Raw genomic sequence first — 27,321 nt, 5'->3', positions numbered from 1 at the left:
CCATGCAGTAAATCTTATTCTTGTTAAAGAAGAAGGTGTCATTTACATGAAATTAAACATTAACTAAAAGCTTCTTCAGAAGGGGTTGAGGAACAGAGACAGAAAATTAGGGATTTTTTCATTATTTGCCTTTTTCTGGATTATGTATTATAACATATTGCATTTGCAACTTAATACCTTTCCTCTTTTTTTAATGTGAATAGATGAAGGTCTGTTTTCCTGGAGCTAAATGTAAAATCAATTAAGTGATCGGAAGCAAGCTATGCACCACAGTTAAAGGAAGGAAGTCAGGACTTGTAAGACCAGCATAAGTCAGAGATGTTATCTTATTTTTGCCTTGTCTAATCGCACAAAAAGTATTCACTGTCAGTCATATTTATCAACCCTTCTGTAGCAGTCAAAATGTACATGCGAATGGGATGCCCCAATCATAGTAGGGTCTTCCCAAAACAGAAAAGACAAGCTCTAGAGGACTTGAATTCTTCTCAGCTGACTTCAGACATCAGCCTTGTGCCCTTGGGCTACCTCGGTAATCAATGGGAAAAAGAGGGAATCTCCAGAGAGCAGTTAGCACACTTACGATCACAACTGTCTACTTACTACACAGCCATCAAAGAAATACTACTCTTCTAACCGAAAGCACATTAATAACGTGCCTGAAGGTAGTTATAGCAAAACTAAGTCTAAGAAGCTCATTGCTAGTAAGTTGCTGAGTTCTTGTCTGGTTGATTTATGACTGATGTTCTAGAAAGCAAACCAAACCCTCTTTAGTTCTATGTTTTTCAAGGTTTCTCTTAGATTTGGTGTATGTGTGAGAAAAAACAATGAAAAGGAAAGGTTGTTTCACATATGCTCATGCTGATCGGGGAATCACTTAAGTCATACTGCTATCTTACGTTCTTACGTTCCTTCCAGAAGAACTGATTGTAAAGAAATTCTTGTGGGGAAAAAAGGTCAAACTGAAAACAGCTATCTGTCCTCAGTTAAAATGACAGAGACAATAAGCTTGATTTGCTCTGCACTACATTCTTCACATTAGTATTCAGATTTTGCTCCATCTTTTGGGCCTGGAAAGCTTGTAAAATAACTTGCATGCCAATTAATAAGGTAAGCCTGAAATGAGCTGGTGAAAGATTCAACAGAGTAAACATTGTTTTGGTGCAACTCATTTAATTTTTTTTAGAAATGCTCACAATTAAAAAATGGTGTACATCATACTAAGAGGAATACTTGGTTTCACCGAAAATGTTACTAGGCTTCTACATGTGATTGAAAACACTATGTTTCAGCACCACTGTTTTAAATTAACTAATTTATTTACAGAAAGTAGGAGGAGCTGCTTGGGTGAAACCTTTTGAGTAGCTGCTGTTATACACCAGGGATAGTATCAGAGTGGAGGACATTCTGCAGAAAACTGGCTGAAAAGTGTTTGGCTATTTCAAATAAAACCAAAAGAAGATAAACCATTCATTGCAGTAGCAAAGAGGTTTTAGTCTACAGCACAGTCAGGTAGAGGTAAGGGTGTAACTGGAAATCTGTCCAATTCCAGTGAGACAACTGGCTACACAAGGTGTACATGTGCAAGTTAAACATGTAAAAAATGAATGTTCAGAGGAAAACCTTGTTAATGCCTAAATAAATGAGAAAAGCACTATTTTAAGCCTCTCAACCCATGCAGAGTGCCTCATGCACACAGATGCACTTACACAGTCACTGCAGTGTCTGAGGTTATATACAGCAAAGACTTATGCCTAGTCTTAACTCCAAAATGTGTTCCTTTGTTTTTCATTCAGAGAAGTTTTTCATGTGCTGAAGGTTAAATTTTGTTATGATTGAAGCTTAATGGTGAGTGCTGCAACTTTGATGTTTCTTTGCTTCATAAACCTGAAAAAAGACTCTTACAAAATTGTCTCTAAAACAGAACAGTGTTTGAAGTTAAAAATAGAGAGGGTTTGGACATCATTTGTTGTAATCTATAACAAGTTTGACTGCTGAACTTTGGGTTCCACCAAAGTATGAGTCCAGACTTGCAACAGCGTTTTTCCAACAGCTGCTCTTGCCCCACAAAAGCTTATTGTTAAATACTATGAAACTTTGGGTTATTTGGTCTGGTTGAAATCCTTGTTTAGTAATTAGTGCTTATCTCTAGAAATGTCGGTAACTATTTTTTTTTTTTTAATCTGCCACTAAATGAAGTATTGTGAACCTCAAATAATAAGGTTTGAGAAAGAGTGGGTTCCACCAAAGTATGAGTCCAGACTTGCAACAGCGTTTTTCCAACAGCTGCTCTTGCCCCACAAAAGCTTATCGTTAAATACTATGAAACTTTGGGTTATTTGGTCTGGTTGAAATCCTTGTTTAGTAATTAGTGCTTATCTCTAGAAATGTCGGTAACTATTTTTTTTTTTTTAATCTGCCACTAAATGAAGTATTGTGAACCTCAAATAATAAGGTTGTGAGAAAGAGGCAAGAGAAAGAGGAAATTCTCCATGAGACAAATTTCTGCTCAAAGTCTGTTCTTCAACACTCAATTTAATGTATGTAGCCCCAGTTTAGAAAGCCAATCAGTTAGCTGCTGTAATGAAAAGATCACAGAATCACAGATTTGTTTAATTTAGAAGTGACCTCTTGAGTTCAACTAATCCAAATGCCCAGCTTAAGCAGAGTCACCTAAGGCATGTTGCCCAGTTGGGATTTTAGTATCTCCCCAAATGAAGACTCCACAGCTTCTCTGGGAAACCTGTTCCAATGTTTGACAACCCTCACAGTGAAGAAGTATTTCCTTGTGTTCAGGTGGAATTCATGTTTTAATTTGTGCCTATTTCCTCTTTTCCTGTCACTAGGCACCACTGAAAAGAGTCTGTCTCCCTCTTCTTCATTACTGCCTGTCAGGTATTTATACACATTGATGAGATACCCCCTGAGCCTTCTCTTCTCCAGGCTGAACAGTCCCAGCTCTCCCAGACTTTTCTCATATGAAAAATGCTCCAGTCCTTTAATCATCTTTGTGGCCCTGCACTGGAGTCTTTCTTGTACTGGGAAGCCCAGAACTGGATGCAGTACTCCCGATGTGACCTCACCAATGCTGAAAAGGGAGTAGCGATCACCTCACTTGACCTGCTAGCAACACTCCTCCTAATGCAGCTCAGGATGCTGTTGGCCTGCTTTGCTGCAAGGGCACGTTGCTGGTGTATGGCCCGCTTGGTGTCCGTCAAGAACCCAAGATCCTCTTCTGCAAAGTTGCTTTCCAGTCAGTCACCCCCAGTATGTACTGGTCCATGGGGTTCTTCCTCCTCAGGTGCACATTTCACGTTGTTGAACTTCAGGAGATTCCCCTTCATAAATCTGTGCTGACTACTCTGTATTAAATTCTTGTACTTCATGTGTTGGAAATGCTTTCCAGGATTAGTTGCTTCATCACCTTCTGAGGGATTGAGGTGAGGCTGACCAGCCTGTAGTTCCCCAGATCTTCCTTCTTGCCGTTCTTGAGGATAGGACAGAAATCTGCTTTTCTCCAGTCTTAAGCCACCTCTCCCAGCTGTCATGACCTTCCAAATATATTTGGCAGCAGCCTTGAAATGAAATCAGCTAACTCCCTCAGGTTTCATGGGTACAATCCGTAAGGCCACATGGATTTATATATGTTCAGTTTGTTTAAGAGCTCCCTAACCTTGTCCTCCTCCACCTAGGATATTTCTTGCTCCGTGTTTTGCTTCTGGGGCCTGGGATTCCTAAAGTCTGGTCTTACCAGTGAAGATTGAGGTGAAGAAGGCGTTGAGCAACTCAGCCTTTTCCATGTCATCTGTCACCAGCTCCCCTGTCCCATTCAGCAATGGACTCGTATTTTCCCTACTCTTCCTTTAGCTGACTTGTAGAATCCCTTTTGTAGCCCTTCACATCCCTTGCCAGACTCAACTCCAGATCAACCTTGGCTTTCCTAACCCTATCCTTCCAAGATTGGCCAGCAAATCTATGTTCCTCCTGGGTGACCTGCCCCTACTTCCATCTCTTGTACACTTCTTTTTTCTGTTTGAGTTCAGTTAGGATCTCCTTGGTCATCCATGCCAGCTTCCTACTGCCTTTGCTTGATTTTCTACTCATCAGGGTGGACGATAAGTTACAAATATACCAAGCTTTGCAAGTTGAAGATTCAGCTCTGGACTTGCATCCCAAATTTGGTCCATGTTTTCAGTCCACTTTTCCCAATGAAGTTTTTCCTTGTCCACTTCTTTCCCAAGAACCCGCTTTTCTTGGTGAGCTGTTCCCTGTATTGGTAGTGAGGCACTTGCTTGTGTGAGCAGTTTCCCCGAGTTCTTCACATATGCTGTCTGTTGCTTGCTTTAATTGGAAGTGTTTGAGACAAGCAAGGGAAAAGAGAGACTAGTTGGCACTATACAAATAATTGCTACTGCTGTAGTGCCACGTGCATATGAAGTGATATAAATTGGCAGTGATAATAACAGAAAATGATAATGAAGAACTTGGCGAACATTTACTAAGTACCAGCATAGCCAGTCACAGCACATCTCCAACACAGCTGAATGGATTTTGGAGACTGCATTCAGCTGAGAATATCAGCAAATCCGAAGTGCCTTCTATATATGCTCGTATCCTCTCAACCAGAAAGGAGCTCTCGTGTAATTGTGATGTACCTACTGTAAAAAGGCTATATATGTATAGGAGATAGTGGATACCTGCCTTTAATCCCCTCAACAAAATGTATCTGAAAGTTAAAGCACTTGGGAAAAGAAATGATGAAGAAGGAAGCTGACTCTGGACTCAGTGTAAAACATGGTGAAAGCTGCCATGCTTTTTGTGACAGCAGAACAATTAAATTGAGCTTTGACAATATTGCATCCAAGTCTGCTAAAAATCCTAAACAAATACACTGAGACATGAGCCTATTTTGCACTCATTTGCAAGTCTTACTTTATCACTGGTCTAATAATATTTGAGAAAACACAGACGTTATCATTAGACTGTGCCATTAAGTCTACAAATATACAAGCAAATGAGCCAGAAAAGTAATTAATTTTCTCCTGAAAAACAAATTATCAGAAAGCACTTTTAGAGATAGGCCACTTGAAAAAATGGATCACTTAATATATGGGAATAAAAATGTTGTCAGAGTCATAGTAATTGCTAGCAGTGTGGCTGTGTGGTAGTTTTTCTACTTTCAGTCATTCATAGTGCACCAAAAACTCATCCTATTTGTCTGAAATTTTCTAGGCCTCAAACAAATGTCTGTGAAGGGTCACCCATTGTCTCAGAAGTTACCTCCTGCAGTGGTCTTTCTTGAATAACTTCATCCAACCCTTGTCTTCAAGATTTGGAGAGATATTGCTCCTGGGTTAGAGAGCAGAGCTGAGACATGACACTGATGAGCTGAGAAAGGGAACTAATTGAAGTCTTCCACTACCCAAGGGTGTGATGGTGATGACAAAGAGATGGCAAGATCTACGGATCTACATCTCTTTTAAAAAGAGATCTCTTTTAAAAAGAGATCTCTTTTTTTAAAAAAGAGATGTACACTGAAAAGATGAGTGACAAGAGTGACTTGGTGCAGTGAGAGAAATCCCAATTGGATATAAGCAAAAAGTCTCTTCAAAACTCAATGAGTGGCTGGAACACACCTCTTGGAGAGGCTATGGAATTTCCATCCTTGGAGATTTTCAAAACTGCCCTGGACAGGGCCCTGGGAAACCTGACCTAAGTTTGAAATTAGCCCTGCTTCGAGCAGGAGGTTGGACTTGTCGACCTCCAGAGAACCCTTCTATCCAAAATTATGCTATGCATCTGTCTTAGTATTCAGCGAACAGCACTCAATCGCAATGTTAAAGATATGTTTCTCATGTGACTGTGGGCCATATGCAAACCTTGGCTGTAAGCTCTTCGCCCATAGTCTAGAGGAACACAAAACAGTCTAAACAGTAAGAACTCTTTCTAGTTTAGTAGATGACCACCAACATTTAATCACATGGTTTGTCCACCATACCAGAGAAGACACCAGGATTAAGGATAAGGCAAATATCCATAGTTGTTACCATAACCCATATCTCAAATTACCTCATCCTCTGCTAGCATGTGCAAAATCAGAGGAAAAAATAAAGCCGCTCCCTTTAGAGGGAGAAGAGCATTGGCTGATTAGAGCCAGATGAAGGAGTAAAAGAGAAGCTGCTGTAAGGCAAACCAGCCAAAATGATCAGGACTCACAAAGAACTTGAACAGTTCAGAACAGCACTGATCAATAACCTGTAGTTTACACACGTAAAAATACATTAATGAGATTTATTTCATGAGGTGAAAGCAAAGTGAGTAGTAAACCAAGAAACAGCAGTTATTTGTTTTGCATTTTGCTGTTACATGTTTAGTTCATTGCCATTCTTCATTGCCCGCCTGTTGCATGGTTGCGCAGCTCATGATGAGCTGAGCCATGTGGCAGTGCACAGGGGAATGATGAGCAGTTGCTTTTCAGATCAGAGAGGATTTGTGGCCTTATCTCCTCAACCTCCTGGAGGGAGAAAAAGACTTTTCCTCCATGTGTGGATGAATACTAAAGTGTCTAATTGACGAGCCTTAGCTGGTTGGGAGCTAGTATTAATTGGTGTTGATTATAAGACTATATGCTATGCTAATAAATCTGTAACATGTCTTTTACTACCTTTTTTTGAGACAGAAATTCTTGGCATCTTTCAACTTCATTTCAGGCTATTTTTTATTTAGTCATTTTTCTTATCTGTCCCCTTTGGTCACATCAGAGCCAAGTAGAATTTGAGAAGGTATTTCAAATAAGCATGAACAACTTAATTCTTTATGGAAGAGTTTTCTTGTTCTCTAAAGTTTGGTTGGTTTTTTTTTTTTTTTTCATAATCTTGAAAGATTTTCATATATTTATAAAGAAATAATGGAAGTAATAATCTTTTGTTCTTAACATCATTTGAAGAAATGACTCTTGTCTTTCTGAATTTGGAAATAAAAGTATTTCCATTTCTTTGCAACAACAGACCTCTATTAAATATTTTGCAAGCAAAAATTGCAAATCCTAATAACCAATGCTTTTCTATTTTCCAAAAGGACCAAAGAAATCTATAGAAATGTAAGCAAAGCAGACATTATAAAGGAACATTTCCGACATCCCTTCATAACACTCGTGTACATGTATTTACAAAGTTCATAAATCTTGGCGGTTTGTCTCTTGAGCTTGTCCTTGACTGGCAGAACATGCAAACTTGACATTACTTTGATTAGCTTGAACATCTCATTTTATAAAATATGTAATTTAAAGATAAGTATTTGCTTTTCTCAGTCACAGTGAGTATAATAGTTTTCAGCGTACATTTTCAGCACAGGCAAGTTTGTAATGATTTGTTGTATGAATGAACAAAGTTGCTATTTTTGGCACCCATACTATACTATTACCTATATCAGCCTTTACTATACCTATATTATATTCCACCATACCTATATTAGGGAGTTTTGAACCTATATTTTTCTTCAGTTTCTCTGATACCTGATGAATACTGCTTAGCATGTTACATACAGACCACCAATTGATCTCTTTTTTCTTGTTCAATTTTTTGCTTCTCTCAGGTAAGTAAGTGTAATAAGGCTGTGTGCTATACTTTTGCAGTACATTTTGCTTTATAAAGGAAAGAAAAAGTGCTGTTTTTCTATCCCAGCAAAATATAAATCCCTTTCTACGTAAACTCTGCTTGTACAAATTACAAGGCAGTTGGATATGGGATTCTAGCTACTTAGAACTCTAATCTCAGTAAAGGTTATATTATCAGCACTTAGGTACCTAGTGACTTCCCTACTCTGTGTGTCATGCGGAGAGTACAGAAGAGTTTTGTCCGCCCCCAAAAGCTTCGAGGACAAGCAGAAGAGCTGGGAAAGCTCCAGGAGCAGTGCTCACATTGGAAGGGTGAGAGGGCAGTGCAGCTGTGCAGCCACATGCCTGTTTCACCCTGCCCCACCTGCAGCTGTGTTTGCTGTACCTTATCTACTCTTGTGAGCATGCTGCCCTGACCATTTCACCCCGTATTTCCTAGAGAGACCCTAATAGCATTTTCCATTGTTCTCTTTCCATAAGCAGTTTCTGTGCATTCTTATTTTGTGCGAGCCTTAAGAGCTTGGTGGAAACCAGTCTTGTGTCAGTATGCTTATGACATTCACTGGGCATCTTTGTTATGCAAATACAGCTGCAGCATTGACTTCCTCTGTTTAGCAATGTAATAAGAGGACTCCTTCAAATTAGGAGTCATGCAGAACTATACATAATCTAAAAACAGAGTAAATCAGTAAGCATTTTGCTGGTAAAAATTTGCTTCCTTTATATGAAAGCCAAGCAGAATCATCTGTGGCAACATGATGCTTCACATTGGTTTTCCAGGAGAAAGCAGGTCTTCATTCAAGAGTGTATCCTTAAGTAAAGGTCCCAGTTTTCAGCTTTACTATATCTTCCAAAAAGGCTGCCCCAATCTTTGGGATCCACAGCTTACTGGCATAGCTTCCTAGGAGATTGCTACAGCATTGGCAGTCAACTGCTTCTGGAAATTTTGTTGTGAGATAAAGATTCTAGGAGATCTGGAGATCCCTGGAAACTTCAGAGCTTCAAGCCTTGAGACCCTGGTTTGGGATAAGGGCTCTGGCATTTTCATTACTTTGTGAAGTTTAAAATCTACTTTTGAACAATCTTTCCTACGAAAAGGAAATTCTTATTGACCGAGAGGGTTAGTGGTAATGGGTAATCCAAAATCCATCCAACCACTCAAGACCCCAGCACCAGTGAAGCACTGTAAGTGGAGCTGACTTTTCCCAGAGAAGCCAGTACATTCACCCAACACCACACAGGAGCGCTAACTTGGGTTCAGGAAGACAGACTCGCCTAACTAGACCAACATTGTGCTCTGCCAGAGATAATAAAGTTTGCTTTCACAAAAGGGGCAACACTGTGGTGCCACAACCAACTCCGTGTCTGGGTGAGGTGGTTTCTTTTGACCTAGTTCCGACATCTCCATGAGATTGCATTAGGCAGTCCAGACACAGCCACAGGATTTCTCTTAAGGACACCAGTCGGACAGGTTAATGAGGGTCAAACCACTACCTGCCTGCTCTGTCTTGGACAAGCTGAATTGGCTTATGCAAGTTTCCCGTGTTGGGATCTGTCTGTGTTTGAAAGGTTCCTTAAAGCTTTGCTAATCCAGGCCAACACTGAGCAGGTCTGCAACAGGTATTGAGAAGGGCTCGCAGAGGGAGCACGCAAGGCACCGAGACACAAGGGCAGTTCTTCACAAGCCCTTGGTGGTCCATGTTTTGACTGACAAGTCAGGAACCAATGCGCTGTTACAGTTCTCTGCTTTGCACTGGGGAAAAACGACAGTCACTAGGGCTTCAAGTACAAAAAAAATTACCTCCTCCCTTTAATGCTACAGGGGAAAACCAGAAAAAGAACTTTCTTTAAATTTCTAATTAGGAGCTACACAGACTTAATCATTTATCACACTCCGTACAGAGCAGAGGTGTTATCTGAACATCTGAACTGTGCGTATCTTGCTTTAACCGACTACCTCAAATTTATGAAGTTTGGTTTGGGCTTCATGATGAAATTTTTGTAGCATGTTTTTACTCTTAAATTAAAGTCATATATAAAATATCCATCATGTTGTCCTTTTCCCCAGGTAATACATATGAAACAAGAACTCTGAATAGTGGGTGCCTCATCAAGCAGGATTACAATGAAAAATTACCCTAGCTAACTACGGTGAAGGAATGCAAAGGGGAAAAAGGATCTTAATAATTCATCTGTAACTGCTTTTGTGAAGAGACAGAGATACAAATAATAAATACAAATGTGATATAAATACAAAAAAAAAAGATATTATTAAAACAAATATACAGATATAAATATGGAAACAGATATAACTTATTCAGAAAGTGCTTTGTTTAAATTTGTTTCCATGGAGGGTTTTGTTCAATGGTGGTTTATCTTCCAGTCTGAAGATAATCAAAAATCCAATTCACTGTTGCTAGGGGCATTATTATTTTATCTTAATTTGGAGAAAGCTGATTCTAGTGCATTAAAACTTTTCTTCAAGCAAGAGAAAGAAGAGACTAGCTCTGTAATTAGAACAGTTTTCCAACGACTGGTTCAATAAACTACTTAAAAAACAAACAAAAAACCCCAAACAAACAACAAAGACATTTACTCCAAGTCATTTACTCTTTCATTTCAAGGAGGATTAAAACTTTGTCTTTACAGTAATTTAGTAATGTATTATTAGTATTCAATATCAGTCACAATGTTATAATTCATTCAGCAAGTATTTCTCAGTTACCTGGTCAACATAAAAATCCCAAACAACCTCTGAATTTACTTCAAAAACCAATCAGCCTTTTTGTATGTCATTTGCCTTTGAGCAGATAAGAAGCTTACAAAAGTAAAATTACAGTGCTTACTCAAAAAACTAATCTCCACTGGGCTGATTTGCCACCAGCCCCTCCCCAACATGCAGCAATATTTTCAAAGATTCATTTTTCCTATGGCCAATATTTCACTTGCTGTCAATTTAAATTCTTAGACCAATAAATCAAAACCACTTAATTCTTGAAATATTGAAAAAGCAAGAAGCTAAAAGGGAATACTTAATTTCTTGTGTAAAGAAGGAATACTGGATTTGTATAAGGGAGAGAGACAGAGGACAAGGCTGTTTATGAGCATGACAAATGAAACCGGTCAGGACCTGGTATACCAAGTCCTGTGAGTCCTTAGTGCAGAGCAGGAGCGACAGCGTTGGGTACCCAGTAGGACCTGGAGCAACTCCCGTCCTGCATTCAATAGCTTAAAAATTTGTAGTTGCAGGAACTACTTAGTGGAGTGGCCATCAGCTCCAGAGGCTGTCTGCTGTTTGCCACGTCCAAGGTCTCCTCTAGGTCATAAACACATAACTTCACTTGAGATAAACTCATTTACCCTCCAGAAAATCTCTTGGAATGGTCTTGTTTGCAGCACCTTTAATCGCACTCTAGTCTGATCCAGATAGTCAGAGAAATGCCATCCACACAGGTTTGACCCAACAGGATTGACTGTGCCGGGAAAACACCATTATCCATGGCTATATGTGTCTGATTAGCATAATGATGTGTGTCAGGTGCAATATATTTTAGAGTGGGTGAAAAAGTCTGCTGATACACTGAACATCCGCAGCATCCGTTCCTTTGAACTGAACCTGCACAGCTTATATCTTAATTACACCAGTATACAACACTTCTGACAGGATCAGCAGAGTTAGCACAGTTGTATATGAATACAAATGAAAGAAAAATCTGGCTCCAAGTGAAAGAGAACATCAGAGAGGATATACAGAGCTCCTCAAGAGCTGTGTCCCACAGTGCATCATTCTAGCTTCAATGTCTAAATAAAACTGGCTTGTCCTCCGTTCACGGGTCATGACAGATGCAGGAAGGCTGATGAGGGCAAACACTAGCCATACTTCTGAATCTCTTCAGGTTTGGTTTTGGTTTTTGTTTTGGGTTTTTTTTGTTTGTTTGTTTGTTTGCCTTCAAAACACTTTGTTCTAGAGGTACAGTCACCTCTGGAAGCGTTGTAGCTCTATTTGTAGGGACTATACTCACCTTAATATATTTACCTGAGAGGCAAGGTGTAGTAGCAGGGGACCAATCATTCACTAATAAGTTTGACAGGTCCCAGGGCAAAACCCATTTTTCTTCATCCCAGCCTGAATTCTCAGAGATGCCAAACAGTCTCCCAGAAATTCCTGGAACAGTGAATGGGTGGAGGTTGGTCGGGTCCTGCAGGAAAGCTTTATATATCTCCATAGAGTTCCTTGCTCCTCCCCAAGTGTCTGCTCTCTGGTGACTCCCAAACTGCTTAGATGTCTCATCTGATCTAGTGTGGTTGCTCTTATGTTGTTATGGAGTGTGAGCAGAAACAACATGCAACCCTCCACGCCTGACTGTAGACACGCTTTTCTCTGCAAAGAGTATTATTTCCTGACATAATGAAATGGGATAGAGTACCAGCTTTTTTGAGTTTGACTTTTTGATCTCTCTTTTAAATCATTGACAATTCGCAGATGCACCAAAAGCTCGCTTGGGAGACAGCAGAAGACCACCGCTCCCCACTCACAAGCACAGGAAAACAGAGTGCGCCAGCAGAAACACGTGCTTAGAGTGAAAACCCAGTTCCATCAAGTGTCATCATTCACCTAATTGTGGACAAGATTTCACATTTATTTCTGGGATATTCTGATGGCTCTTTTATCTAGAATAAACATTCATAGATACACTTTGAAACACACTCATCATTTTCCCAGAAATGGGAATAGTCGATGAACTTAAAAGCAAGTTAACAGCAGTCACTCTTTACCCTGCCTTCACCCTCTGCCTCATGGTGGCTGAATCACTGAAGAAATGACTCAGGACATTTTCCTTCTCAAGATCAGAGTTGCATCAGAACCATTTTTACTGATATGTAATGATATGGTTCTAGATTGCAGGAGAGCTCTTTAGTCCTAGACTAGACACAATATTTCACTTATACATTTAAGTAGATTTTTCAGTCTGTAACTTTTCATTTTGGATTTTCTTTCTTATATAGAAAGGAACCAGATAAAATCTACACTTTACTCAAGCAGTAACTGAAGGAAAAAATAACATCTCTTATTATATCTGCTCACTGCTACAACTACTTCATTTAAAATAACAGCAGTGTCAAAAAAGAAAAAAAAAATCTTAAACATAACTACATATTTAAGCTTTCCTTTTGCAGTTGCTCCAGGCTCAGTAATGTGCAACATCCAGAGTAATTTGAATATAATTGAAGGCTTCTTTTTTTTTAATGTGTGCGTTATGAAATTCGGAGCCTCTGGAGGTGAGCAGACACCACGTGGCACCTACTTTACTATTTTGCTTCAGAGATTTGACTTACTGAGAAGTAAGCTTAATGCAAATAAAATGGCTTTCCCCTCCTGGCATTTGGCAGGCATACAGAAATGCAAGAGAAGAGCAGAGTACCTAGAGAAATTCGCTTCTCAAAACTGTGTTTGGAAAGAATAGAAAGCATTTAAATTCAAAACGAACCATCTGTGACAACCCCTAAGCAGTGCCTCATTTCAGAAAGTGCAAGCCTGGGAATGAAAGTGAAACTGTATGTAATTCTCAATTAAAATAATCTAATATAGACCTTTCTGCCTTTGGGGGAAGGGTGGGCAGAGATTTTCTGGAAGCCCACTATTTTTCATTTCCTTAGCATATATTTTAAAGTTCAGGAGGACTGAATCACATCTGTAGCCAACATATATTACACACCTCATGGGAGAAAAGGTGATGGAAGAGGCACTATCATTGGGGATCGCCTCTCAGCAGTTCGTATCCACAGCTGATATAAGCTAATATAACTTCAAATCAAAATTAATTCTAAAACAATTTCTAAGAGAAGAGTGACTTCATCTTAGAATTCAACATTCCCCATTTGGGAAATCTAAAATACTCTATCTTAGACAGTTGCATTCAGAAATGAAAACCAGACAGTTTCTGTCAGTTTACTCAGATCAGAAATAAATGGAGCAATGGCAGCAAAGCCACGGTAAGTAGAAACACATGGAAATTCCTGCTTGCCCAAGCACTATATATATACACTATATATTGGCTGGCTGCACCTTTAGATTTACAGGATTTAAATCAGATCAGAATTTGGTCCTTGGAGTATTTAACAGGCAGTTCTGGGAAAGGATCCAGAAGAATTCAGTCAGTAACGATGAAGACTGTCATTTTATAAGATATAAGTTGCAGACTAAAAAAATATGTATTGTTAGGCAGTATAATTACAGTTTATTTCTTTTTGAATTTGAGGCTACACTGCAAGCTGTGGAAAATACTCAGCTAATAGAATGTTGTGTATATTTACTGAATCTGGAAAATACCCCCAGGACAGCGGTTCTCAATCCTGCCAGGATACTTTCCATAGGCACTGAGCTTCAGTTGTACATGTGTGAAAAGCAAGTGTGTTTCAAAGCCTTCCATTTTATTGCCTGTATTTAGTAAGCCATTTTGTCAAGTCAATGAGTATATGGTTGCTTGAAAATGTATAAACCTGAAAGGTATTCTAAATACTATTTTAGCAACATTCAGGTGTCAATTTATGGTTAAAACAATCAAGACAGTAGTACAGCAGCAGTTCAAGCTCTGCTTGCCTTGAATAGGCAGAGTCCCACCACAATCAAAGTCTGGTCGCAGGACTGGAGTGCAGCAGTGAGAAATCAGTGTATGCCTTTTGAGCAAATCATGGACTTGCCATGAACAGATCTACTTATGGAGAGCTACGCCAGGGGATGGCTGTGGCTGTGTCACTGACCCTGAGGTCTCAGCTGTAACTCTTTCTTCCAGGTATTCCTTTCAAGATGAAGAAGACATGTTCATGGTGGTTGATCTCTTACTCGGAGGTGATCTGCGTTACCATTTGCAGCAGAACGTCCACTTTAACGAAGGAACTGTCAAGCTGTACATTTGTGAGCTGGCACTTTCCCTGGATTATTTGCAGAGATACCACATCATTCACAGGTGAGTGAATTTCATTTGAGGGACGGGCTGCTTTCTGGTGGCAGAGCAGAGGAATTTTATCACATATCTGATTACATGGTTTATTCAAAACCTCTGGAAAGTTTTCATTGTTAAGCAAGGGTGGAATTTGGCTCTGAAAAGTGTTTTCTAAGTGTTTTCTTTCTGCCGTCAACCATTCAGTAGTCCCATATCCTTCTCATACTGCCCTTTTCTTGTTTTTATCTCATACCATGATGCATGTTTTTAAACACTTTGGTCTTTAAACACTATATTCAACCCATAACAACCCCCTGGCTGCTTTTAATTTATTGTTAGTTCTCCAGTGCACAAATGTTCCTGAACACAAAGATGTTGTAATCCAGTACAACAACTTTGCACGACAACGTCAGGGAGAGGCCACAAAACCAAAGTCCGAGAATACAGGATAATATGTTTACTTGCAGAATCTGCATGAAGATCAGAAGGAGGAAGAGAGGTGGGGAAATAAGAGAGTAGTAGAAATAAATTGTAATAGTGATAGATGGTGCATCCTTTTTTGCACTTCTTAGATCACAACAAGCTGTTATTTTCATCGTCTTACAGCTGGCAATCATAGTATTCATGTCAAAAAAGGTGTTAAGCGTCAGTGTCTGTCCTTAAACAATTTGGCATTTAATTGAAACAGTGGGTAACTTCTCTTTTTATGTTACCACAACAACTGTGAAATTATGAAATTATGGTCTGGATGTTCTATTTTACTCCTTTTAAGCTACACTCAGGATCTTTCTTCCTGATTTACTGTGGTCTGAATAGAAAAATAGTTTTTTGTGTTACTGAAGCTGGATGTGAGTTTCAGAGACCAAACTAAACTGAGCTGTGCCATAGATCTTCAAGCATCCAGTATAAATAAATAAATGAATGATTTTATTTTATATATATCCAGATATATTAATTAAAAGTTTTCATCCCACCCACCTACCAGAGCTGCCACATGATTTTGTAATAAAGAATCAATAAAAAGTATGATCTGACTTCCCGAAGAGGGAGGGTCTGTATGAAATCTCTCTGATCTGAGGTGCAGTGGTAAATGGGTGTTCTGTATTACTGAAACTGCACAAGACAAAATTCGAGTAAATACTGAAACTGTTGTTTTGTTTGCAATTAAAAGTCCCACAAATGTTGCAAGCAGTTTCTGAAATTTTGCATCTTTAGCACACTGTTATTATTTTAGTACATTTCCACGTATTTTGCATACGTTTTCCTTTCTCAGTGAATATTTTAAAAGTAGAGCTCAGAATTTTGGCTGACCTTTGTTTCCATGCCTTAAGGAATGTTCTTGGTGAAAAACAAATTGATGAGCATTTTTCTCACCCTCATTTTAACGATGAGATATTTTATGCAAATAGGCTGTCAAAAAATTTATGAGAGAATCCAGTTCGTAATAAAAACCCGCATTTCGCTACAAGCCTGTCACTTAAAAACGTTTCACAGAAAAGCCTGTGAAAGGTGGCAGATGTCTTGAGAGAATGAAGGACTGGATTGAAGTCATTGTGGTTGTTTGTAGTTTTCTGTGACAGTGTCTGCATTGCCATGGGGTATTGTGAAATTTGGCAAGACACTTTGTTCGCTTCTGTATTACGCAGTCACGATTAGGAAGCACTTGATTTTACTTGATTTTCTCTTTTGCACTGGATGTAGTATAGAGTAACACCACTGGCCTCAACACTTGTTGATTTGCACCAAGGCAGGGAAGGCATGGGGATGTTGGCTCCATTTGGGGGCAAGTTCTGGGGTTTGGGTTTTTTCTTTCACTCTACACCAAAAGTTTTCACAAAAACAGACGTGTCAAAATACCTGCTTCTTAGCCTGTGGCAGGTCTCACTGGCTCGTTAGCTGGGATTATTGTTTAAGGTATAAAGGATCTGGTTCAGGACTCTGATGTGTTATAGAAGAGATGTTTATTTTGAAGCTGGCAGACCTGAGATCTGAGCTTGGCTCTCCCACATCACCACTTGCTGCCTGAAGTCACCCAGCTGTGGCACAAGGAGACTTTTGTCTCTCATCTTCCCACCAATTACAGTAAAATCCCAAATGATCCACACACCGGTGAACAAGTTATTTAGCCAGGAGAGCCCCAGCACATTCTGCCTTCTGCCTCACCGCCACCTGGAACAGCACTCTGCGGGACAGGTCTTCAGCCGCTGTAAACCTCTGTAGCATGGCTGACATCAAGAGTGCGATGCCGATATAAATTGTCTCAGGAGCTGAGCCAGTAGTGATGCCCAGTGAGGAGACGTGCAGCCATTACTCTGCTGTTGCACACACACCATCTCGGCCAGAGATGAAACCAGTGAGCTGGTTGGTGTTTATACTTTGTGGTAGCAGACCTCGGCAATATCACTGTGACCAAATGCTTCCAGTCAGTATTCACAGGCTAACCTACACAACTCTCTTAGATCTTTCACTTTTAAATGAGTGCATTGGCAGCAAAAGGGGGGGAAAAAAAGGTTAGTGAGTCACAGACTCATTGAGAGAGCCCCCTACTAAATTTTGTCTGGGCTACAGAGAAAGAATAGTTGAATGATTCATTAGACTGGGTAGGTGGATTTTCAAATTGCAGTATTATAAAGAGCTGAATATATGATGTGTGAGTCAGGAACTTAACTCCTCCTCAATATTTACAGATGTGTATGAAATGTGTTCAGGTTTCCATTACTATTGCATCCGGCAACATGACAGAATGGCTTTTTTCGAGATTAATGTGCAGCCCCAGGAGTTTACTATAAAAGGAAGAGGTAACGAAGGGGACAGGAATTATCAGGCATGTATGAATGGATGTAGAAGTGTCCAGATCAGTGCTTTGCCAGTTCCGCTTGGAGATGCCTTGCAATGCCTCTGTGTTTGCTGATGTGGTTAGTGTTGTGTACTTCTGATGTAGCAATCATTTCACCAATAGAAGTGTTGTTTCTGCAGGGACAGCTTTCACCATAAGTAGTGTAAAACCCACTGCTGTTCAGCTGTGCTTATGAAACGTCATTTTTATCAATGACGTCCATGTATATAAATCCATATTTGTCATGCACAACCCTGTAATAGTGGTTTTATTTATTATAGCTCAATAGTGAATGCTGCACTGTGTATCTCACTTGCAGCTCTATTGTAAACGTTTGCATTTACATAGATGTTCAGCCAGAATTGTAAGCACTTTAGAAAGAAAAGCTGTTAAGTTTCAAACTATGTTCTGGAGACTCTTCTGGGCAAAATTTTCACTTAACTTACACAACAGCTAACTTAATATTGAGATATCTCTAAATTGTTGTTCACAGGTAATGGCTACATCACAACCCCCTATTTCCCCACAGATCTGCTGCAATAATATTTTATCCACATTTCTGAAATGAAAAAGTAATCCTTTAAAAGCTGTAAGAGTAGTGTTTATTATAGACCCTTGGATCCAGTATACACAGAAAGGTTTCTGACAATTCACGTGGTCTCATTTATTCTCAAATGTTGGATCAAATCCGGCATTCTGCATTAGCAGAAAGCAAGTTTCAAGACGGTCTGACTAAACACATTCTTTCCAGTGCTGCTTGTATAATGCCAGTGAATAATGTGCTGGACAAAAGTTTTCCCATCAAAGACTGAATAAACTTATTTCAGCCATGAGTAACTCAACCTCCTCCTTTCACAAATGTTGCTGTTCATCCATTTCAATAAAACCACCTGCTTCCTCACCAAAGTAGGCTGCCCATTTCCATTCAGCTGGTTCTTCCAGCAGTAGCTCCACTGTTGTCTCTTCCAGGACGCTCCTGCAGCTAGAGCCTTGGCTCGGAGCAGCGCTGGCCCTGTGGTGCTGCGGCGGCTGCCCGAGTAACACGCTTGTGCTAATAAAATCACATTTTCTCTTTCTAAAGGGACAAGTGTTAACTGCATTGTCCTTACAACTTTTCATCATCGTTTGGCTCCATTGGTTTTCATCTGCTCAGAATGGAGGCTGGAAGTGGCAGATGTCTGGAAAGGAAATTGCAGTAACCTTCCAGCACAATTTTAGGATACTAGGCTAGCTGTTTGATCTGCTTGCCCAGGGCTTTTTATTTCAGTGTTTTTGTTTTTTTTTTTTTTTTTAATGCAAAACCATTTGTGTGTGTATGTGTACATACCTAAGCACACACACAAATTTTTGGTTGAAGCACAATATGATTGGGATCAGTCTGGCTTGACGGGTCTGTGCTGTGCGGCCACTGTGATCACCACTCTGTCTTCCATTCCTGCAAGTTCTGCTTCCAATGGAGAGTAGCACCAGGAGCTATTCCAGCTCCAAACAGCTACTCAGCAGCAGTGCAGGGTGGGCAAAAGCTAATGGAAAATGGTGACAAATCAAGCATTGCATTTTCCTCTGCCAGTTGATCCACTGCAGAGTCAGGGTGCCTTGCTGCTACCAGCTAGACAAGATGTAGTCTTCGTTCAGCACTGCTAGGTTGGGCTACGGTGTCAGAGGTTCCTGTTTGTTCATTACCATTGAGCCTTTCCAGGTGTCCAGCAGTCTGCTGAAATAAGGTAATATGTCTAAATGATTAGAGTCTTCTTTAAAATGGGCCTTCCCCAGTCTCAGTTATCACACCATACACCGAAAGAACAAACGCTAATTTGAAACGTTGGCTTCATTAACACTGTCCATTTAGTATGTAAGCAGTAAATAGGTTTGGGAATTATTTGAAAATGGAGAATTTGCCCTTTGTTGTTTCTCACAAATGTCACAGGCAGAATAGTGCCAACCTGAGATCTACTGGGACATTTTAAAAGGACACAGTTCCTTGCGGATTCTGGCTCACACTACTAGTCTTTTTCTTGCTGCTAAGCATGCACAGATGAACAAGAAAATGTAGGAGAGTCTAAAGTATATGAAATGGGAAAAATAACCATAATTTGACTACTATTCATAAGGACTACCAAAGATCATGACAGGTCAAGGGGCCATGACAGGTCCATTGAATTTTCTTGATTTGTATTCCCATGTCTTTTCCGTGTCTTTGTATTATGCTCTTTAAACAAGAGCAAGCCGACATTATGGCCAAGGACAAATTGCAGGAACTGCGCAATGAGTTATGCAAGAGAGGCAAATTAGAAAACATACCAAAACCAGACAAAAAAAGAACCGCTATTCAAACCATAAAGAACAGAAAACCTGCTGAATGCTTATGAACCAGCACTGATCAAAAAGAAAGTGATTCACAAATTCTAGGCACAAAAGATATTTAAATCTTAGTCGTGTCCTTAAAAAAAGCATTAGACATCACAAGTTATGAATATGCAGATAAAAAGCCTTTTAACTTTTGAATGGAGTTCTCTACCTACAAGAACAAATTAATTTTACTTCTGTTCAGCAACAGTAAAAGAAAAAGTTATTTGATGTACAGGATGACATACTGCAAATAAATGAAGTTGGTTTGGAAACACACTGAGATTTCAATATCCAGAGACTAGATTACTAATGAAGTAAAGCTGTCTGTATCAGGGAAGAGACACAGGGAACACTCTGAGATGCGTGATGCTCCATTAGGTGCTCCAGCCCTGCCACTGGCACTCATATAACGTTTTATTGTGGGCATAGTGTGCTCTCCCTTTATCTTCAGGTGAAATATCAGAAGGCACCTGCCACACCCTCACTCCTTTCATATCCCATCGCTGAGGGTTCCTCATCACAATCAGCAGGGGATTGCTTGGTTCCTTACAGTTTTCAAGTGAGTAGACGAAGTTGACCCTTGGCCCTTTCTTTCATCCTCCTTCGTCTCATTATTGCAAAGTTGTAAGAATGTGCTTATGTGAAATATTTTGTTTAGCCAAGGAAAAGTCACCTCACAATCTCATTTAAAATTTAGGTGTCTAGGCAACATTAGGAGAGGGAAGATCTGAACTGTAGGCTGAGCTTGGACAACTATCTTGCATTAGGTGACAAACTTCCAGTGGCCAAAGATAATCTAAATCAACACCATTGTGTTTGTTTGTACTTTATACAGCTCTACAGAACAAGTGTCCTTCACTAAAAAAAATCAGTTCTGTGATTGTAGTTGGTTTTCTTACTGCTTGCTTCTCTGTTTGAAAACAAACACCCAGACAAGCGTAGATATGATCTAGATATAGAGGAATGTGTGACATGGGTCAAGAAGAAAAAGTTATGTATTAATTCTTACTAATTCTTCTGTAATGTAACTAGAAAGAATTTCAAACAATTCGGTCTGAATTCTAATTTTTACACACTCGTTTAAAGGTTTTCCTGACTTCTTTCTCATCTCACTATCATTTAGCTGCAACCAACAAATTAAACACAAAAAATCTTGGTTTTTCTAAAACTCTAAAGTTACAGTACTATCACTAGGGCATTGTGGACTTACACGCGTCTGACCTGCTCCTACTCATTGTAGCTCCATACTCCTCACTGCTGGGAAACACCGTTCTCTTGGAGTAAGATAAAGCATTTCCATCGAGGGAATCAGCACTTCATGCTGTTCACAGCTAAGTCCACGGGAACAGGAGACAGTGTAGAGAAACTGAGACAGAGGCAAATTCAGACTGTCACGACAGGAGGTACAAATCTTTTTGAAAATGGGCAATGATAAGCTATTAGGGAATTACCTTGCCCTAGAGCTTGCTGCTGTGGTGAGTGTGATAGCAGCATCCTGGAGATGCCAGCAGGTCCGCTGATGCCTGGGCTCTGCACACTCTTTGCTGTGGAGTGTGCTCAAAGGGAACATAAAAAGTCCATGTAGGTACTCTACACCAGTTTGCCAGTTCCATGCTTTGCATTTCCCACTTTCCAGTCACTGTGGCAGGGACCATAACATTGTTTTGGATTTTTAATCTACGTCTGTCTTCCAGAGGGCTTTCTTAAAGCCCATCTTTACCTTTGTTTTGGGGTTATAATGACTTTCATATTAATTGCTTCTAGTTTCTGCAGAGTGCACCCCCCACCTAAATCTGCTGCCAACACCTGTCTGCGTTACAGTTTTTCCCCTCCTTCTGGTTTTCTTTAATAAACCTTTTACATTAACTTACCTTTTTGGAAGAGAAGTCTTTTACAACCAGCCTTCATGGCACATGATGTGTATTAAAATACTGCACGTCCCTCGTCTCCACAATTTATCACCCTATTGATGGATACTGAAATTAAATAGTTTCCTTCCTTCCCCCACTCCTCAGTATTAAAATTTTGATCATGAATCATTCTCATAGATTCAGACACTGAAGCAGAAGATGCTGACAGATTTGAAGCAGAGCTCTATAGTCAAGATTATCTCAGGTCTCCATCCACAAATCTGATCCGGTTTATGCTAGTTCTCAGCTTTAGTATGGTGCAAGTTTATTTGTGGCCAATGCAGTGTGAGCATTATCAGAGCCATCTTTCTTTCACAGAAATCTGTTACAAGTTTCTTGTAACAGAAACAGAACGGTGTTGCTTTAAAACTTCAGGGGACTTTAGTATAGACATCTGCTCCCAACTTAGGCATACTACCAAACCCCACTATTTTAATAGCGTGTTGATACTGTATTTCTAAACACAATAATCAAGAGTATTAATAAGCACATTTAATCAATTTTCAATAAGTAATTAAAATGATTAGACACCCCTTCTAGAGATGCATAGCAGTATCCACAGTATTAACTGTCTGCCTCATATGACACTGCCTGGTTTACCCTGATTTTATAAGCCTCCAACCTCCACCTGCCATCCCAGGGTGGTGCTGCTGTCCTGACCTCCCCATGCCAGCTGGGAGGGGAGGAGAGGCTGATAGAAAGCTCCTCTCACCAGCAAGATTAAATTAACGATCAAGTGAAGTCTTAATTAACAGAGAAGAGAACAAGAGCCAACCCCCTCTGATACAATATTGATCCTTTTTTCCAAAGCTTTGGTGTTAATGTTGTATTTAAAATACTCTGGTATGCTTGCATCATGGAAATTTCACAGTATCATGACAGTATGCAGGCATATTCTCTCCACTGAAGTGGCAGATTTGCATGCAATATGCTTGAGTCATTTTCTTGTTTGTAGTCAGTGAAGAAATTTCAAATCTTTGATTAAAGTATGTAGATGGAGAGAGAGAATATGGAAAAAGACTAAAGCTCGGGCTGAGCAAAGAAGAAACCAATAACAGCATATGGACAATTGCTTCTTTCCCCTGTTTCTGCTTTAATAGTTGTAACGTTTTCTCAGCTCAGATGAGCAATACATACATACAGTATTTTACCATTTCCTTGGAGATTTCCTTACAACAGAAGTTTTGTTTTAATATATGGCAAAATAACAAAGACTTAAGGCAAAAAGTGCAAATCTACATTATTTTCTCATGCCCGCAATAGTCTTTTACGTATCAGGAACTGAGTAGATTGTCCATGGTGTGGTAGAAGGCATTTCATTAAAGGATATTACAATTTAAGCTTCCTTCTTGCCTTAGAAATGCATTCAGCAGCTTTCAGTACAGCTTTGATATTTCAGGTGAGATGTGATCTGCTTTGTACGATTTTTGACTTAGCGGATATATGGAGGGATGAGAAGGAGTGGGAGTTGTAATACTGATCATCTGACAGAGTTTCATCTTTCAAAACAAATCATCTGGTGGGCAGGGGCTGTAATTAAGATGCAGATTGCCATGAGATTTGTTCTGTTGAAGTTGCCTTCTCAATTTTTTTTTTTTTTCTCTTGCATTTATTCTCTATATCCTTTTTTTTGGGACCTACTCAGGGCATTCCCTCGAGGTTATTTTCAAACATTTCTGTATCCTCTGTGAACTCCTGTCCCAACGCCCCTGGATGGGTTTTACAGAGGAGAAAGTACAGCAGGTCAGAGCTTTGATGCTGTACGACAGACAGTCCTACTGATGAGCCTCCGCTTCTCCCAACACGTGCACACACAGCTTACGTTCATCCCAGGGGGAATTTTCTGCTGACCCACTGGGGATAATTGCACTTTCCTGCAGCAGAGGAGACAAGGCAAGTGTGCAGTTCGGCAGTTGTCATGCTCTTGCACATGCAGAACTGCTGTCAGCAGGGAAAGACCTTAAAATACAGTGCTAAACTGGAACCTTGCAAGGTTGGAACAGCACTTAGTGGGTGTTACACATTCAATGTCCAAAATTTATTAAATTAGATTGTGGTGGACTTGGTGATTCTCTGCACTGATAATCCAAATCATCTTTGCAGGCAGACTAACAAGAATGAGAAATAATCTCTCTCCAGTAGCTACCAGTTTTTATTCAGTCATTTGTCTGTTCATTTTGTTATACACATGAAACTTTGGTGTTTTTCTGAATGTAGAGAAGTTGCTTTCTAGTCTAATGATAAAAACAATACAAGGTCAGAGCTTCTCTTATTTTTTTTCCTTTCACAGTGACTATTCTGTGTCCAATCACGTTACAGTCTCACAGTTTATTTCAGTGATGTTCTTATTGCACATTTCACACTTTTGGGTTTTTTTAGGTTTGGGGGCTTAATTATGAGCACAGTACTTTAGAAGATAAATATGAGTTTCTTATGATAAAACTATGGGCCCTCTTTCTATACACAGATACTGTCTTTACTCTGTTGTCAGATTTAGTTCAGATTGTAAGAATTTTGAGGTTCAAAACATATTTTTCTCTGGCCTTATTCACTACTCAAACTTTGTTAGTGTTTAGTAGAAACCAACACTGCTTAAAATCTCGTCTTTCTCTATCATTAAACGTCAAATGATGCACAACGGAACTGGAATGATAAAGTCTTGATGAATGATAAAAAACACTACAAGAAAAATAACAGCCCAGAAGGTATCAATTTTTTAACAGTGTCAGAAAAGCCAAACTGGTCAGACAGTCTTACACTGAGCTCTGAATGTCTGGCCTGTGAGTTCACCGTTTGGACCTTCAGTGAACATGGCTCATTTTTCAGCCAGCTGAGCAGCTACACTTTGGAGAGCCAGTAGGAAGAAAAAAAGAAATTGGTGGTAAAATAGATGGATTTTAGGGTACTAAGAAGAAAAAGGGCATCATCTCCCTGCATAAAGTGCAGAGGAGATATCCAGAAGGGCACTAGGAGGGCTGAAGAAGAGACAGGGGAGTGCAGAGTGGGGCGCGGGGTGTGGAGAAGGGAAAGATGTGGAGAGGGGAAGACTCTGAAAGCCAAAATTAGGAGTGACCAGAGAGTGGAGAACATGGGAGAGAGGAACAACATGAAGTTGGGTGGTGCAGTAACAGGGGAAATAGAGGGTCGATGCCAGTATATGAATTCCAGGTCAGAGGGGTAAGGCTTACTGAAGGCTGAGTGGTTTTGAGTATGCCTCTCTCGGTCATTGTCAGGGTCTAACAGCTTTATTCACTGTGAAAAACTTTGCTCAGAGTTCTGCAGACAAGAATTAATGCACTGGCATAAAAATTAATCTCTCTGTGTATTCCTAGAAAAGGTGCTAATGTGGGGAAATGCAGTTTTAGATTTGCTATGTTGCTCTCTCAAGTTTCTACAAAAATTAAGATATGAGCCTTTTTAAAAATGTCAGATCAATAGGTCTACTCAGCGAGTATCAGAGGTCTATTTTGAATGCAAGTCAATAAACAATAATTGAATTATTGGCAATAATCAACAACAATTACTAATACTGTCATTTAGAAAGACTTGCTGAGTGGAAAACCTATTGCCAGAATGCTTCATTTGTCAGCTTTTATGCTAGTTCAATGTATTAGATACCTAGAATTCTGCCTCTAAAATCTACAGAGACTCACAGCTTGCCTCTTAATTTGGGATACTGCAGAATTTTCCCCTGATGGTGCTCCTTCAAGTCTTTTGCAAACCTACTCAGCCACAGAAATGCTCTACACACAGACCCCAATGCAAACGCATGCACTTACATATGTATAGAGAGATGAGCACTAATTAAAGTACCAGCTTATTTCCACGAGTCCCAGGGTGCCTCTACTGATGCAACGAAGAATTATTAGCATATAGGTAAGGATGTCCATTTCCAGCCAACAGTCTTGTATCCTACCATTATTGTTTAGTATTTGCTTTTCGAAGACTCAGTGTCAAAAAGGAATAGCATATGAGATTTAAAGCTGAGAAATTGAATTATTAAGCCTTAGTTATCTAGATTTTTGAACATATACATTAAACCAGTGTAACTCTTTAGTTAATGGGAAGAATGGTGATGCTCAGTCATTGCCTGCTCTTTTCTCCTAAGAAATACTTGGTGACCAGTTTCTTTACATCAGACGAGATTTTATCTCCCTGAGATGAAATGCGGCTCCAGTTGTACAAAAGCAGCTCTGGGTGGCAGTGCCAGGTTCCCTGGATGCCACAGACAGCTGGGCTTGTGATGGCCACCTGACTGGAGGAGAGCGAGGAACCCCTGGACTCCTTCCTCAGACTTTCCCTCTTAAGGTTAAGATCTTCTCTCGTAATCTCACACAGATAGAAGACCATACAGAGCCTCAGAGGCTTCCATGTTGCAAATGAGGAGGATATTTTATTTGACGGCAGCAACTGAAAAAATTCTTAAGTGTGCTAGCTATTTTAACTACAGCACAATTTATCATGTATGAACGATTGCGTTCTTCGCGGTGTGAGATGACGTCAAACCAGATAATGAGCGCCAGAAGCGTGACTCCTGCAAGAGGCTTAAATACCTGCCTGTGCTTCTGTGATAACACATTACAATAATTTAACTCGAGAACATCCCCAGTTGTTTTCATAATTCCACACAGCCTGCAAGATGTTTCTTATGTTTTTAAAAACTTATTCCACAGTTCACCAACATCTAAATGCAGAAGTCTGCATTTTTTAGTTGGCTGTCCAAGCAAGTGGATACCTAGTCAACACGGCCAACAGAATCTAAAATGCTATTTAACTCATCCAAAAATAGACAGTCATCTGAATGGCTCTTTACACTCCAATGACCCTGTTGTTTATACATTCATTGACTATAAATGGGAATATAGACAGTTAATTCACAATAGAACCTAATCCAAATATCTTAATCTGATAGCTGAATCCAATCTATTTTCAGCTGAATATGTAGCAAGAATAATCCTTATAATAATTTCAGTGCAAGTAGCTACTGTAACAGCAGTTTCTCTGCACAGAGTCTGGTTTAAACACACCTTCACCCGTACTATATTCTTGCCTAGTAATCTTAACCAGGATGTTGTTACTATAGTCTGTGGACTCAAATAAGACTGCCAATCATTCATTCCGTGTCCAGCTTCATCAAGAGGAGTTGGAATACTTGGCTGTTTGATTCCAAGCAATATTTTGTGGACATGTCTTAGAATAGGGAGACTTCTTAAGAAGTTGGTGCACTGGAATAGGAGTTGTGGTTTGGGTCAAATGTAGCCTGTCAAGTCTCATCTATCTTAAACAGCAATCTGCAGGAATACATGTATTTATTGCTTTGTGAGTTTCTTTGTAAATGTTCCTTCTTAAAAGCATCAAAAGTTATTCTTAGAAGTAATTTATTACCTTCCTTTCCAGGATAGGTAAGGCTGGAGACTTGTGTTCAGAATATTAAAGATCAGTTGGAGGGAGCAAGTGCAGCATAAAATCATATATTTGCCTTTCTGTTTCATAGAATTAATCCATCTGTTGGTGGATTTCACAAGAAGACCTGCCAGCTGCTACTGACATTTCAGGTAGTAGCAGGTGAGGTTTTTTAATCATTTACCCAATACAATTTTATTTTCAAGCATAGACTTTGCACGTCCCATCCTGGTCTATTGCAGCTCACTTTTATATATATTAAATCTA

The 27,321-nt window shown here is 39.7% G+C and overlaps 1 protein-coding gene across 1 annotated transcript in view; it reads left to right on the top strand.

The window, feature by feature from the left end:
* STK32B (serine/threonine kinase 32B) overlaps positions 1-27,321 on the top strand; it is a gene marked incomplete at its 5' end in the record, with an annotated part of 173,335 nt that overhangs the window by 78,202 nt on the left and 67,812 nt on the right. Inside the window, one exon of the mRNA XM_009890557.1 lies at positions 14,407-14,580. Coding sequence (XP_009888859.1) covers positions 14,407-14,580 — 174 coding nt within the window. The remainder of the gene's footprint in view (positions 1-14,406; positions 14,581-27,321) is intronic.

This window comes from Charadrius vociferus, unplaced genomic scaffold (genome assembly GCF_000708025.1).
Source record: "Charadrius vociferus isolate BGI_N301 unplaced genomic scaffold, ASM70802v2 scaffold88, whole genome shotgun sequence".
NCBI lineage: Eukaryota > Metazoa > Chordata > Aves > Charadriiformes > Charadriidae > Charadrius > Charadrius vociferus.
Note: the sequence above shows the minus strand (reverse complement) of the source record. Positions and strands in the feature narration are given on the sequence as shown.